Source organism: Bos javanicus, chromosome 26, assembly GCF_032452875.1.
Source record: "Bos javanicus breed banteng chromosome 26, ARS-OSU_banteng_1.0, whole genome shotgun sequence".
Lineage (NCBI taxonomy): Eukaryota > Metazoa > Chordata > Mammalia > Artiodactyla > Bovidae > Bos > Bos javanicus.
The window spans coordinates 42,303,329-42,319,022 of NC_083893.1; the positions used below are offsets into that span (position 1 = coordinate 42,303,329).

Here is a 15,694-nt window from a genome sequence, read left to right on the forward strand (position 1 = left end):
GGTGGGGCGGCCCTGCCTGGATCAGGTGTCGAGCCCGGTTTGCTCGTCCCCCAACCTGGCGCGACAAGACTTACAGCCGCTCGCAGTTTCCAAGCCGGTGGCAGGGTTGCGCGTCCGGCGCGGCGCAGGAACAGGGCACAGAGAGGCGGCCCTTCGGCCGAGGAGGGATGAGGCCCGAGACCGGGCAAAGAAAGCTCGGGAGGCAAAGGCTCCTCCCCACACTTTTTGTTGTTGTTGTTCGTGGTTTTGCGTGGTGCGTGGCTAAGTGGCCCGGTGTCGGGCAGGCACGTGGCAGCTGGCACTGAATGGAACCTTGATGCGCTGTCTGCGCGCCCACGGATTTCGGCGCCCCAACACCTGCCGCCGCACCCTGGCTTGGGAGGGCGCGGCATCAAGAGAACAGAGGCGCGCGAGTGTTATGCAAATCGCAGGCTTGCGGTGTTAGACCGCAGCCACCTGTTCCTTGTAAAACGTCGGAAAAAAAAAAAAAAAAAAAAGCCTGAGCTTTGAGGGGGCTGACCGTTCAGTGTCACGTGAGCCGAGCTCCCGGGTTCTCCGGTCCGAGCTACTCCTTAGCCTCTGCTAAGGTGCCGGGAGTCGCAGCGCGGAGGCCGGATCTCATCCTCTAGAAAGAAAATCTCGACTTGATGGACCGGTCTCTTGGAGTCAAGAGACATGGAAATTATCTGCATTTTGTGAAAGTATGCAGGATATCTGCAATCCGTCTATGTGACCCACAGTATCAGGTCTAAAATACCTGATGTCTTATTCATATTTGAGGTTTCTATTTTTTTCTTTTCACGTTAAATTTCATGAAATTTACCATCTATTTCAAAATGACACCTGAAGGATGCTACCCAAGAACCCATGTGCCAAAGTTGTTAGGTCAATTGCATTTATTTAATTCCATCTGAGTTCAATATTTACTGAGCCCTGGTAAATAGGGCTGGGAACTATGCTAGATATCGGCCAGTCAGAGAGAGAAAACTAACACTGCATCTTTCTTCTAATATTTTTTGGTACACATATTTCAATGACGTTCTCTCCTTCCAGATAACCCGCTTTAAATTTTTCTTTTCCTCTCAAGTTGCTCTTTGAATATTCTATGCAGATTTAACCAAATTACCTTCAAGGAACTACTTGTAAAGAAATATTTCATCCATATCATTTTGGTCCTCACTTCGATAGATTGTTTTTTAAAAAGAGATGATGGTTTTACCAGTATTAGATCACTATATCTTTCTTGGGCTTACTTCTTTTATAGGAAGTGGTTTTGTGTAGACAGTTAAGGGCAAAGTGGTTTTTGCCCTTAGGATTTTAGGGATGATCCTCTTCGTTTGTCATATAGTGGATACATCACTTTTTTACTAATCCAGAAATTAGGAGTCAAAGGTGATCCAACAGTGTGATTAGTTTCTAGGAATACCTCTTTCTTATAGGTAACTAAGTAGACACACTCACACACACACAGAAACACACACAGCTTTGCATTTGGATTTAAGATGTTGTTCAAGACTCCATTGTGGCCAGATTTCCGATCTCAAGACTATCAATTCATTTGAATAATCAGCAACATCATCAGCCTCCTTTCAGGCTCTAAACTGGATTTAAAAGATTGACGTTTCTTAAAACTCAAATCGAGTCCGGCTGCAACTGCCTGTCCAGAGGGACCTGAATCATACACACACTGGATAATGAAATACACTTAGATTTTATTAGTGGATAATTCATGCTCAGAATCTTGAACACTAGTAGAATTAAATAAACAACTGGGAGAGGGAACCAAATAAAATTATTTGGAGATAAAATTATTTAGCCAAAATTAGAATGGAGGTAAGGCACTGCACTTTAAAATTCTTAACCTAGCCATTAAGTTGTTGAAAGAGGAGAGAGAGAAAACCAAGTATGAGGACTGGTGAGGATGCTGGGAAAGACTGAGGGCAGGAGGAGAAGGGGACGTCAGAGGATAAGATGGTTGGATGGCATCACCAACTCAATGAACATGAGCTTGAGCAAGCTCTGGGAGTTGGTAATGGACAGGGAAGCCTGGCATGTTGCAGTTCACGGGGCTGCAAAGAGTCGGACACAATTGGGTGACTGAATTGAGAGGGGAAGAATCTGTATTTTGGCAGGAATATCATCACTACTGGGCAGAAGAGTGGTGGTTGTATGTTTACTGTATCACGATTCATAAAAAGAAGTGCATTTGAGTCAGTGTATATGAATGCATGAGGACCAACAACACCTTTTCTCTATCGAGTTGCCTTAGAAATTAAACACTTTAACCTCAACAATTTTCTCCCACTTCATACAAGATTGTATAATAAAGTAAGATTTTTTTCCCACAATACAAAAGGCAGTGAAAAAGATGGTATAGCACGGATTAAATTGAAACATTTCAGCATTCTTTTGATATTCAATAGTAACTGAGTCACAGCATTCTAGTTATTAAGTATTGCTTTTCTTTCATGAAGACCAAAGTATTTCTCATTACAGGAGCAACCTTCTTGATTCTATTTCTGGAGGATTCTAGAAACAGAAAATAGAGCAGAGCCTGTAAGTCTAGAGTGTTGTTGGGGTGTGAGAGAGTGGAATAGAGAGAAGCTTGTGGCTGTCATTTTAAGGTCCTACTTGGACATATGTCTGTAAGAGGCTTTTGAGCTTTAACACACTTAAGAGTAATTATCTGTTTCCCAGTCTGTCCAACCTTCTGGAAAAACAGTTCCTCCAGAGCAAGAACTGATCTGATTAATGCTTTTCCTCACTCTTCTCCCTAGGCCTGGCACGAACTGGGTGCTCAATAAATGTTTGCAGAAAGATGGAATGAAGAGATAAAGCAGAGTATAAGTAAGGATGAGTTTCTCTGAAGTCAGAAGACCTTCGACAATGGGAAATGTGAGCGCCTGCTTCATAGGTGGAAAGTCCAGGAAAATGAGAAAAAAGTGGGGCAAAACATTCGTTAGAGCAAATATTTTCTTCTCCACTTTTGGTTAACTTCACCGGATATGTACGTCCAATGGAAAGGCGACTAATTCAGTCCTATAAAAGTACTGACCAAAATGGAGTTCTTGTGTCCGAGACATGGGGAGGGCTCCAAGAGTCAAATGGAAAGAGCATTTTTCCCGCCTACTATTCAGAGGACAGGATAAGCGTTGGCTACATAAGGACTACATTTCCCAGCATGCCCCACACGAACAGGAGAGGGCGTGAGCTCCGCCTTGGCGCGATGCTCTCTGGGAGTTGTAGTTTTCACGCGTCCAGCACCGGCGGGGCGCCTCAGCCTGGTGGCGGAAAGCAGTCACGTGATCGGAAAGGCTGCCGTTTTGCCTTTGTGCCGGAACAGGTTGACTGGGTCGCCCGAGCCCGGGGCCTCGGGATGAACCAATCGGCTGCCTTAGCAGGAGACGTTGGCGTTTGAAATTAGCCAATGACAGGCTTTGGCTGGAGCTTTGTCTCCGCCTACTTCGCTCAACGCGCGAGAGCGGCGGAGGGAAGCGAGGTGGCGGCGAGCGGCGGCTGAGTTGCTTCTGAACGGAGCCCGAGGTAGCGGGGCGAGGTGGCCGGGCGGAGGCACGGGCTTTCCGGGGATGCCCCCGGGGTTCCCGAGCCAGCGGAGCAGTCCGCTGGGAACCGGGTTCACTTCCACGGCTTTTCCTTTTTATTTTAGAAGCACGCGGGGCGGCAGTCCCCGGGGGCGGGGGTGGGGAGAGGCTGGCGTGCAGAAGCCCACGGCGGGGGAGGGTGTGGATCCGGCGAGCCAGGCTGGAGTCAGGGGTGTGGCGGCGCGGGCCCGGCCGGTAGGGAAGCTCAGGAGGGGCGAAGGGGAGGGGGGTCGATGAGGCCCGACCGGCGAGGGCGCGGCGGCCCTGCGCAGGCGCAGAGGGCACGTCGCCGGCCTTTCCCTCGGTCCCGCCCCCCCAGAGAGACCCCCACCCCACCTACTCCGCAGCCCTTCTGCGAGTCGAGCCTCGCGACCCCGGCCCCTTGGGGGACCCGGCCCGGCCCCTTGGGGGACCCGCCCCAGCCCCGTACTGCCCGGCCCTTTCTGCGAGTCGAGCCTCGCGACCCCGGCCTCTTGGGGAGACTCTGACCAGGCCCTTGTTCCCTAGATGACCGGTTCTAACGAGTTCAAACTGAACCAACCCCCCGAGGACGGCATCTCCTCAGTGAAGTTCAGCCCCAACACATCGCAGTTCCTGCTGGTCTCCTCCTGGGACACGTCCGTGCGCCTCTATGATGTGCCGGCCAACTCCATGCGGCTCAAGTACCAGCACACCGGCGCCGTCCTGGACTGCGCCTTCTACGTAGGTGTTCTCCGTTTCAGCTCCTGCATCCTTTTGAGTTTTATGGTGTCCCTCGTGAAAAGCGTCCCTTTTGCAGTGTTGGGCGAAGGCTCTTGTCGGTAGAGTCATTTGGACAGCGCCCCTCTCTTTCCACTCCTCCCCCACCCCCACCCCAATAACCTTGAGGTTCGGGTGCTGCTTTGTTTTTGCGTTTTGGCCCTGGGGACTTGACAGACGTCAGGAACTGGGTCTCCCGTTAAGCTTCTGATGGAGTTTTCTGGACAGAATGTACTTGAAACTCACAGCAAGACTGTAAAATTTGGCCGTCTTACTTATTAAAAGGTTTGTTTGCTAGTAAATGGGAATACGTATTGGCTCTCAGCCAGTGTGGTGAACAGTTCTTAATTTGCTTGCATAGTAGTTTGGGTGACTACTTAGGTCGCTCAGTTTTTTGTTTGTTTACAATGAGTGAGCCCAGCGTACTTCATTCCGAGCATAAACTGAGGAGTTGGCTGGTAGATAGAGGAATTTTTCAATACTTTTTTTTTCCATTTAAAAATTATTAAACGTAAAAGAGTCAACTTTACAAGTAATCGAAGGATGCAATTTAAAACCACAGTTAGATACTGTTTACTCCTAATAAACTCATTGCGATATAAGAAATTATAAGTAATGCTGAGCAGGATGTGATAAGGCTGTCCATACCCTAGTTTTCCTTAATCTTGCTCCTAGAAAACGCTACTAAAAATGCTTATCATGTAATTGTTTATTGAAATAAAAATGTGAACAATTGTTTGACAATGAGGACATAAGAAAATTGGAAGTTCAGTTATAGTATGGATTATTACGAAATCACTACTGATATTTCTGTGGATTGATTAACCTGAAACTAAAAAGTATCCAGAGTTTGATTTCAAATTTTATTTTAAAATTACATGTTTTTATAAGAAGAAGATTAGAAGAGAGATGGTCAAGTGTTGGCAGTAGTTATCTCTAGGTGATTGGGCTACAGGAAACATTTTCCTTAATAGTATTTTACAAATTCCATAACCTGTTACACATACGTGCTCAGTCGTGTCCGACTCTTTGCTACTCATGGACTGCCAGCTCTCCAGACTTCTCTGTTCATGAAATTTTCCAGGCAAGAATACTGGAGTGGGTTGCCATTTCCTACTCCAAGGTTAAACACTTTTTTTTAAAGCTTTGTAAGTTCTGAGTGACTTGAAACTTTTTATTTTGTAGGATCCAACACATGCCTGGAGTGGGGGATTAGACCATCAATTGAAAATGCATGATTTGAACACTGATCAAGGTAACATAGGCACATTTTTACCAGTTTATTGTTTTCCTAGCTAGTGCTTACTTACAAATGTTTATTTAAGAAGAATAGTTCCTGAATTGCTTAGTTCCTGAGTTGCTTAGATAAAAGTAAAAGTGGCTTGAATATAAGACTTTTTTGTTTAAATGATAACCATTAAGTTAGAATCACAAAATATCATGTATGTATTTTAACAGTGTAGCTCATTGTGACCTCCGTCCACAGTATTTACATGAAGAGGCACTTACGTGTTTGACCTTGACCCTGCCCTCAGAAGGGGACTGGATCTTGCAGTGTTCTACCTTGCAGTAGAATTTTTCCAGGATAGTTTCAGAGTTCTCTTTTCAGAAACTAATGTAGTTCAGACTGAAGGAAGACAGGGTTTTAAAAATCTAATATTATAAAATAGCCAATCCTGTCTGGGTACCATAGTAACCCAGCTTGTATGATTGTTTAGCATAGAACATTCGCATTTATTGAATGAAGGACAGGGTAGCACGTTTTCTTTTAGTTAATTTCTAAGCGATGAAATTTACCCCCATTTTTATCGTGACTTTGGAGTAGAATAGAGATTGGAATGGAACTCAAATACACAGAGCTCTCTAGTAAAGGCTTTTTGTTTATTTGTATATGCACGTGTTAGACATAGATGTACTTGAAGAACATAGCAAGGCACAGAGATAGGACTCAATGAGGATGAGTTGGACGGTGAGAGAATGGATGGAGGATGGGCGCTATATTTTTTTATCCAGAAAGAAGGATCCAATCAGAAGAGGCTTTTACGTGAAAGCCGTTTTGTCATGTAACTCACAGCTGCGGATGTTCGGTTTTGTTTGCTAGCAGTTTTTTCTAATCAGGAAGTTAGCTTGCAGGTTTAGGTTCTGTTTGTTTGAAAACTCAAGAAAACACCAAAAAGCAAAGATTTTTGATGCTGGAGACCATAATTAAGGGAATTAGCTGCTTATTCTCAGAAGGTCTTTGCTGAATTTTATGAGACACTTTTCTTTCTTGTTTAAATGGAGTGTTTTTAAACAGGTAGTTTTCCTCTTTGAGGATCAGAACCACATACTCTTTGTATTTGTTGTTACCTTAGCATGTGATATCGATTCTGGCACATAGTAGACAGTAGATACTAATTGAATGAATGAATGAGATAACGTGAAAAGTTGAAATTGAAAGGGAAGAAATTGTGTATTAGAAATTTGATGAGCTTCCCTGGTGGTCTAGTGGCTAAGACTCCATGCTCCTAACGCAGGGGGCCTGGGTTCAATCCCTGGTCAGGAAACTAGATCTCACATCCGCAACTAAGATCTGGCATAGCCAAGTAAATATTAAAGAAAGAAATAGAACCACCATGAAAACCAAGTGGTTATTAATCCTGAGCCTCCCTGCTTTCCTCATCCCCAGCTTTCAGGTAATCCTGTTACCACTTAAATCTGTTTCTTTGAAACATCAGCTTAATGTGATACATTTTATCCAGATCCCTTGGACCAGAGTTCTCCACTCAAGTGTTCATTCAACAGGTATATTTTGAACACTTACCATGTATCAGAACATGCACTGCATACAGTCAGAACTATAGAGTTGAAAGAAGGTTCCTGATTTGAAGGAATCTAGAATCGTGACGAAAATAACTGATAGACTATCATTTTAATGTTGTCTGAAACTCAAGGTAGCTTTTCGTATTACTGTGCCAGTGAATCAAGCTATGCCCTGTAAGATGGACAGAGGTGAATGAGTGACTTTGTAGTCCCGGAGAGGTTTTTCTATGTGTAGATACTTCTGTTGAGTGGGTGGAAGTGGATTCGTTACAGTAGAATGAATGTTTCCTTTTGTTGTTCACCTGAGGAATCTTTAGTAAAGCTAGGTGTTGGTTGTTGCTTTATTTTTATTCCTACAGAAAATCTTGTTGGAACCCATGATGCCCCTATCAGATGTGTTGAATACTGTCCCGAAGTGAATGTGATGGTTACTGGAAGCTGGGATCAGACGGTTAAATTGTGGGATCCCAGAACCCCTTGTAATGCTGGGACCTTCTCTCAGCCTGAAAAGGTAGGCTTTTTATGTTCATGACAGGAATTATGGTTCTTGGGGTGATTTGACTTGATAAGTGATGAAGATAATGTTGAATTTAGAGGTTAAGAGTTGATGAGTCTATTTCACAAACCCAACTAAATATGTAAAGGAAAACTAATCTTCATACTTTGGTCAGCTTTTTCCTGTCAGTTGTCACATTTGTACTGGATAGCACTAGTGATAAACCCACTTCCATGTATTGTAATGCTTTAGATCCTAGGGCTGAGAAGCAACTTTTCAGAGAAGTCATTTAGCAAAGACTGAAACTGAGTTTGACTTCCGCAAGCAGGAAGTGGGATGGAGCATCACTCATTTTCACTTAGGCCTGAGCTTTCTCTTTAGTTGACTGTGAGAGGGTGAAATGGGTTATCATTTAAAGTTTAGTGAAAAAGATGTCCTTTATTCGCTGGCTTTTATAATTTATTTATTTTTAATACTGACAGGTAGTTGAAGGAAGCTTCTTAAAACTGAAATGTTGTGTATTATTCTAACCTTTTGATCTGTACAATGAAAATGTAATTGAGCATTCTTGATGTATCCTCATCAGACTTTATCAGGTGGTAGTTAATTTTAAAGATTGATTGTTTTAGCAGTTTAAAGGTATCCTTCACTTGAGTCTATTTCCTCAGTGTAAATATACTATTCAGTTCCTGTTAGCTGTCATTATATACTGTAGTGCATCCAAAGAGCCATTATTTTTGTCACATCAGAGTCGAATCTACTCCTGGCAAGACCTTTGTTCAGAATAAAATAATTGCATTGTTTCTAGTTTTGATTTATGGTTGTATGTAACATGTTAAGAGCTGTGATAAATTGCTGACAGAATATCATATAATGGACAGCCACACTGAATCAAGCAGCTTATTGGTTCAGCAAGGTTCATTATGTCACTTTTTTTAATACGGTCTTTGATAAATGTATATACCTAGTCAGTAGCATGACAGTGTTTTTACTTGATTTACGATCAGTGGGGATAGAAAGCACTGTTAGAAGCTTGTGTGTCACCTGGATAGTAAAGATTTAAGATAAAATTCCCATTCTGATTGTACTGTTATAAATTGATCTTTTTCTGGATTCTTTGTTTTTTGAATTCGGCGTTTCATGTGTGTTACACTAATTTGTTTTTCTGCAAATGTTTTTTGAATAAACAGCAGTAAATCTTACTATATCTCTTATTGAAACACACTTGTATTAAATCTACTGTTTTGAGTCTTTTAAATTCTGTGTTTTTTCCCTTGGTCAAATTAGTTGTTGAATTTTAAGGCTAGATTGTAGAAATTATCAGGTTATTATGTTCTTAAACCCAGTCCCACCACCTCTGCCCACTGCCCTCCCTGGGGGGCGGGAAAGGGGGGGCGCTTATGTGGTTAATATGTTAGTGATAACTAACCGTAAGCTTTAATTACTGAATGTTAAAGAGATGTCTTACCATGTAATGAGGCCTCTTCATTTTTTATAGTGATTCTTCAGGTTTTAAAATATTAAATTAGATTAAATTAGTTGCTAATTAATTAAAAGTAATGATCAGAACACAGTTATATACCTGAAGTCTAGATTTTTTAAAAAATGATTTAACATGATCAGGAAAATATATTTTATTACTATTTTCATGAATTTCCTATCTCTGTTTGGTCTCCAGATAATGTATTTGAAAGTAAGTCACCTTAAAGGCTTATTTGCAGGAAATTTTGTGATTTATTATAAGGGGATAATTTGTGAAAGTTGTTTTACTATTGAAGAAAAGGAATTTTAAGGGGTGGGGGGAGCAGTTGTTTTTAGGGGATAAGTGCTTTTAAAATTTTCCGTAAACATAACTCTGTCTTGAGTGTTTAGTGTGACATCAAGGCGTAAAAATTTGCTTTGTCATATGCCAGACCACTGACCTTGTCTTTTAATTTTGAGTTCGTATGCCACCAAAAGCAAGTAAGCAGGTAATTAATGTTAACTCTCTCACTCTTCCTGGAAAGGCCTATTTATTAAGTGTGACAGGTGGGCAAATCAAAGAGTTACAATGTAAAATCTGTGTCTAAAAGGTGGTCATAGAAAAATAACTTTGAAAATGATTGTCTTATGAAAAGCCAGAAGCTCACTGAAAGGTATCTTGAGCTGTTTTTATGGTTTTATTGTCTATTGTCTCCTTTTTGAGTATCTTTTACACTTTTATATTGTGATTAAATGAAACGGCTATAAAATTATTTAATAATTTACTTTGTTTTAGTAAGAAAGAGAATCGTCTTCAGAAATATTTTTGGAGAGTTAATTAGAATGTGCATTATTATGATACGTGGTTAAGTATTAAGAATATCTTGGGTGTATTATTTTGTGCCAGTTACTTGGTTTGTGTAACTGAAGTATTTAAAATTTTGGTACCTGTGTTTGTGAACCTTTAGCTAACTTTTTTTAATGGTTTTATGATCCGTGGACTTTATTTTGGAGCAAAATGCCATTTGCAGGCATGCATTTTTAGCAAGTTTCGGTGTTTTTTGAAAGGTGTATACCCTGTCGGTGTCGGGAGACCGGCTGATCGTGGGCACCGCAGGCCGCAGAGTGCTGGTGTGGGACTTGCGGAACATGGGCTACGTGCAGCAGCGCCGCGAGTCCAGCCTCAAGTACCAGACGCGCTGCATCCGCGCATTCCCCAACAAGCAGGTACTGACCTTGCCTCCCCCGCCCGCTGTGGGAATTTGAACCTAGTAGAATCCTTTATAATAATTTGGTCACTGCGTTTTACGCATTGCTTTCTTTTTTTTTTTTTTGGAGTGGTGATTGGAATTTCTCTTAGGTGTATTTTCACAGCCTTTTGTTAAAAGGTAGTGTGTTAACTCAATTTTAGAGAAGGCTTTGATTTTCACAGAGGGTAATAATCTACCAGTGGTTTTCTGATTCCTTGGTGCTCTTCCTCCAGGAAGCTTGACAGGTATACAGTAATCGAAGAGAGTTTTGCAGGTATTTTAATTTACAAACCAGCGAATTCAGGTTTAAATCTGAAAATTTAGAGTTACGGAATTTGCTGTTTGCTGCCCCCCCCCCCCCCGCTTTTTTTCCTTCTTTTTTGTCCCTTTTGTGCCCTAATACTAACAGCTTTTTAGCTAGTCTGAGAGCAGAACCTACATTTTTTTTTTTTTAAAGGAATGCCTCTGAGGTTAGAGGGGAGCTGTGCCTCATAGAGTGACTAACTCTTGATGAACAGTGTGGGTCACCTTCCATCATCATTACTAGAAGAGGTGACACTTTATTAGTGCACCCCTGCCCCCAGTCCTGAAAGTTGGAAGGGAAGTTGGTGGTGGGGTCATTTGCTCTGGGAATTTTATAAGAGGAAAGTCATTAAAAACAGCAGATATCTTTGGAATCTTATGGCTGTCCTTCAGAGGTTGTGGAGCTCGAAAGAATTAGGTCCATTACTCTATTCTCTTAGCTCTTTATTTCAAAAGGCTACTACCTCAAATGGTGATCACAGTTCTTCTCAGGATATTGTAAATTTCCATTAGAATTGAAGTTATGAAAAACTTAAATGTGTGGTTCAAATATGGTTGTATTTATGAATATCATGATGTTTTATATCCAAAATTTTCTGTCGGAGTTTATCTGTAGTTTATAATGGAAGCTTTTTAACTAAAAGTAACATTTTACTGATTCTTTTTTCATTACAGGTGTTAATAGTTTTTTAGGAATAAATCTTTTTCATATCTCGAAAAATTAAAGAAGTAAAATATAGATTTCATATTATCTTCCTTTCTTATCTTCTCTGACCTACTATTTCAAGGCAAGGTGAGGAGAGGTTTGAAATTATAGAGCACTTTTGAGCCTTGCTGAAAATCTGTGTTGTTTGGGTATAAACTTGCTGTAGTTAAAAGCAAGAGGCAGGATGATAGAGATGGAAGGCTGGTTTTCCAGTTGGTCTGGATTATTGATATACCCTCAGTGAAGAAGATACAGTTCTTAGAGCTGTTAGAAGTGAGGAGACATCAAGCCAAGAAAAATATATTCCAAGTGATGGAATGAATTTGAGTCCCCTTCTGAACAGGACAACAAATAAATTATATTAAAATAATTTAAAAATTCCTGTGAGGTTTGACAGAATACCTAGATGTTTTTGATTGCAATGTGCAGAGTACTGGTAAAGTAAGTGATGGTGGCCTTTTTTGTTTGTTTTTTAATATAACAGATATAAGTGTTTTTAAACTTTTGGCGTGATCTTATCTATATTAGTATTGCTTAAACATTTGTTTAAAATACAGCCGTATTCTCTTTTCATTTTAAAAATAATTATCTTTCTTTAATTTGGGTTGAGTTTGGGAAAGTATATGCCTTGTTTTGGAATCTGGATTCACTAGTTTTGTCTTCTGATTTCCTCTTGCCAGGGTTATGTATTAAGTTCTATCGAAGGTCGAGTGGCAGTTGAGTACTTGGACCCAAGCCCCGAGGTGCAGAAGAAGAAGTATGCCTTCAAGTGTCACAGACTAAAAGAAAACAATATTGAGCAGATTTACCCAGTCAACGCCATTTCCTTTCACAACATCCACAATACTTTTGCCACAGGTAGAGTATGGCATGTTCACTTCTATCTGCTTGTTAATATAATTTTGCTGTTAATTGAATGCTGTATATTTGTACTTGGGCAGGTTTTTTTTTTTTTTTTGGTCATTCTGTGTGGCATGTGGGGTCCTAGTTCCCTGACCAAGGATTCTGCCTCCCCTTGCATTGGAAGCGTGGCATATTAACCACTGGACCACCTGGGAAGTGGGCAGAGTTCTTAAAAATTGTGCTTGGTTCTTTATGATATTTAAAGGGAAAAAAAAATCTAGTATAATACTCCCTGGGGAAAATGCAACTTCTGTGATCTTAAAAATTATCAAGATAATGGCTATTTTTGTATCTGCTTTCAAGAACTATTTTTTGAAATCACTTGCAGGTGGTTCTGATGGATTTGTAAATATTTGGGATCCATTTAACAAAAAGCGACTGTGCCAGTTCCATCGGTACCCCACCAGCATCGCCTCACTCGCCTTCAGTAATGATGGGACCACGCTTGCAATAGCATCATCGTATATGTATGAAATGGATGACACGGAACATCCTGAAGATGGTATCTTCATTCGCCAAGTGACAGATGCAGAAACAAAACCCAAGTGAGTATGCTTCACCTGTATTTGAGCCTTTTCTTGCATTCAACCCAGGATTTATTAATTTTTCTAAATTCATGAATAGCATTGTTGATGCCTGTTTGATATTACAGCTGACTCTAGGGCTGGAGTTGATTTTATCTTGTTCTCCCAAGCTTTCAATATCCGTAGGTTGATAGACGTCTGATGGATAAAATTGTGCCTAGTTGTTTTGTAGAGAAGAATGTCAAACTCTCATTCTTCTTGAATAGGCACTATTATTTGAATCTCTGGAGTTATTACTAGCTCATTGCTTCAAAATTAAGTTGAGGAATTCAAGAATAATTTATTTTAGCAAATTCTATTTAAGATATTTAAGAATTTGAACTGCCAAAAATCTTTCCTCTCCACAGAGGTTGTTTCTGTAATATTTACACAGAATGAAATGACCTTCAGGTCTTACTGGAAATTCAGAGTAATATGGCCTTGCTTGGAATACTAGATTTCCTTAGTTTTGAAATTTCTGTAGATGTCTTTGGCTCTTGGGTGTAACTGTTGACAGGGAAGAACCATTTACATTTTCTCGGTACATGGGGCAGAGCTTTTTACTTGAGCCAGACTTGAGGGAAACCTGATACCTGGACACTTGTTTGACCATAAAATACCAGCCCCCAAGAGTCTTGGTCCTGCTCCTTGTCCCTCTGTCCTCAGGCCCTGGAAGGAAGTCCTCAGTAAATATTTATGGAATAGCTGACTGTTTCCAGGATCCCTGTACTCTTCTGAATTAGAATGGCATAGAGGGCCCTTGCTGAGTTGCTGGAGTCCCTGAGAGAGGGCAGAGTGTGAAGTGTTCAGTACCGGGTGTGCCTTCACAGTTTGTCTTTGGAAAAGGCGTGGCGTGTGAAGCCTGGTGGATAAAGGGCTGGGTTTGCGTTTATCTCTCGCTTCTGTGTCTCTTGTCCTGGCCGGCCGTTTTGATCTCATGCTCTTCTTTTTTCTTTTGAACTTGTAGGTCACCATGTACTTGACAAGATTTCATTTACTTAAGTGCCATGTTGATGATAATAAAACAATTCGTACTCCCCAATGGTGGATATATTACTATTAACAAAGAAGCCAGGGAACATTTTTTAATTTTAATATTATAAGAACCTGAAAATATTGGAAAAGAGGTTTTTTTATTGTTTGTTGTTTTTTTTAAACACTTTCTTTAGCGCATGAGATGGTTTGATGGTTTTTCTGCATTTAAAGGTATTTGGGCAAACAGAAGGGGAGGGCAGCAGCAGCACTTCTGAGAAATCAGTTTTGACCTTGATTTTTGTTTCCACTGCGGAAATAAATGTTTGTAAATAAATGTAGGTGATAAAGCCCCCTTTGCATTCTTTCTGGGCCTTAAATGGTAGAGAAGAAGGCTCTTCAGCCATTTGTTTCTCTTGCTGGTTATAGTTGCTAATTCTAAAGCTGCTTCAGACTGCCTCATGAGGAGGTTAATCTACAATTAAACAATATTTCCTCTCAGCCGTCCATTATTTTCTGAAGCAGATGGGTCATCATTTCCTGGGCTGTGAAACAAAGCGAGGTTAAGGTTAGACTCTGGGGAATCAGCTCGTTTTCAATCTTATTAGGGTGCAGGAGGAAAACTAATAAGAAAACCTCCTAACATCATTTTGTGACTGTAAACAATTATTTATTAGCAAACAATTGATCCCAGAAGGGCAAATTGTTTGAGTCAGTAATGAGCTGAGAAAAGACAGAGCATATCTGTGTATTTGGAAAAATAATTGTAACGTAATTGCAGTACATTTAGACAGGCATCTATTTGGACCTGTTTCTATCTCTAAATGAATTTTTGGAAACATTAATGAGGTTTACATATTTCTCTGACATTTATATAGTTCTCATGTCCATTTCAGTTGCCCAGCCGCTGGTGATTAAGGTTAAAAAGAAAAAAATTATAGTGAGAATGAGATTCATTTCAATGTAATGCCCTGAAGCAGAACATGAACTTAGCTTGGCCTATTCTAGGTAGTTCCAAATCGTTTTTTTGTTGTCACACTTTTTGTTTTTTTTATTTATATTATTTGCAAATGTATGTATCTGAATGGTACTTGGACCTTTACTGAAATTTGTTTCATCCATGATGTATTTTAAAAAATTTCTTTTGCTACAGAGGTCTTATTTTTATTTGTAAGTATTTTAGTGAAAACTTAGTGTAAATCTGAACCCATCTTTTGAAATGTATTTTCTTCATTGCAGGTCCACCTAACCATCTCGTGAAAGTGGTTTCTCTATGGAAAGCTTGTTTTGCTTCCTACCAATACATGATTGTCCCTTAAGGGATGCGTTGTAGTCACTGTGGACACATTGTTTAGTATGTGAATTTCTCTGTTCTCTTGGTGTGCCTTTTCCTCCTGACTGTAGGATGAGGAGTCTTTGTGTCCTTGTGCAGTAGTCTGAAGAATTGTTTTTCCCTCAGCAAGCCCAGTTGCTGTGTATGTGCAGCTTGAGCTCTTTCTGTAAAATAACCTAAACCTGTTATTTCCATGCTGTCTAATAAATCAGAGATTCAAAACCCTTAAATGTTGGATGTTTTTAAATGTTGGTAATTAATGTAATTTACTTTGTAAAAAGCCTTCTGTAAAGCAAACCTCCCTTCATCAGGGGGCCGGGTGGGGATGACATTGTACCTTTCGGTCCACACTGCCTTGTTTAATTATGTCTATTTGGATGTACTTTGGGGATTCAGTCTTGAATAAAGTGATCTGTTGGAGTTCTGCCATTTCCCTTGTGTCCTCTTGCTGGATCAGCAGGGCCCTCGAGCCAGCTGTGTGGCTTCACAGGACGGGCCCAGCCTGCAGGCAGCTGCCGGACCCCTTCTGGCCGAACTCTCTCTGGGAGTGCCAGGGCCCCCCCGC

The 15,694-nt window shown here is 40.8% G+C and overlaps 1 protein-coding gene across 2 annotated transcripts; it reads left to right on the top strand.

The window, feature by feature from the left end:
* Positions 1-3,462: 3,462 nt before the first annotated feature.
* BUB3 (BUB3 mitotic checkpoint protein) lies at positions 3,463-15,359 on the top strand. 2 transcript variants are annotated; one of them, XM_061403794.1, is made up of 8 exons: positions 3,463-3,543; positions 4,110-4,304; positions 5,526-5,595; positions 7,502-7,653; positions 10,168-10,326; positions 12,039-12,216; positions 12,590-12,806; positions 13,792-15,359. In XM_061403794.1, the coding sequence occupies exons 2-8, from the start codon at positions 4,110-4,112 to the stop codon at positions 13,805-13,807; spliced, it is 987 nt and encodes a 328-aa protein (XP_061259778.1). In that variant the 5' UTR covers positions 3,463-3,543; the 3' UTR covers positions 13,808-15,359. The 2 variants fall into 2 exon arrangements, with proteins under 2 accessions (XP_061259778.1, XP_061259779.1); XM_061403795.1 differs by having other exon boundaries at positions 15,036-15,359.
* Positions 15,360-15,694: the final 335 nt, after the last annotated feature.

Coding starts and splice junctions, on each gene's coding strand:
- BUB3 (XM_061403794.1), top strand. CDS start 4,110: ATGACCGGTTCTAACGAGTTCAAACTGAACCAACCCCCCGAGGACGGC. Junction 5,596..7,501: donor TGATTTGAACACTGATCAAG/GTAACATAGGCA, acceptor TTATTCCTACAG/AAAATCTTGTTGGAACCCAT. Junction 12,217..12,589: donor CCACAATACTTTTGCCACAG/GTAGAGTATGGC, acceptor AATCACTTGCAG/GTGGTTCTGATGGATTTGTA.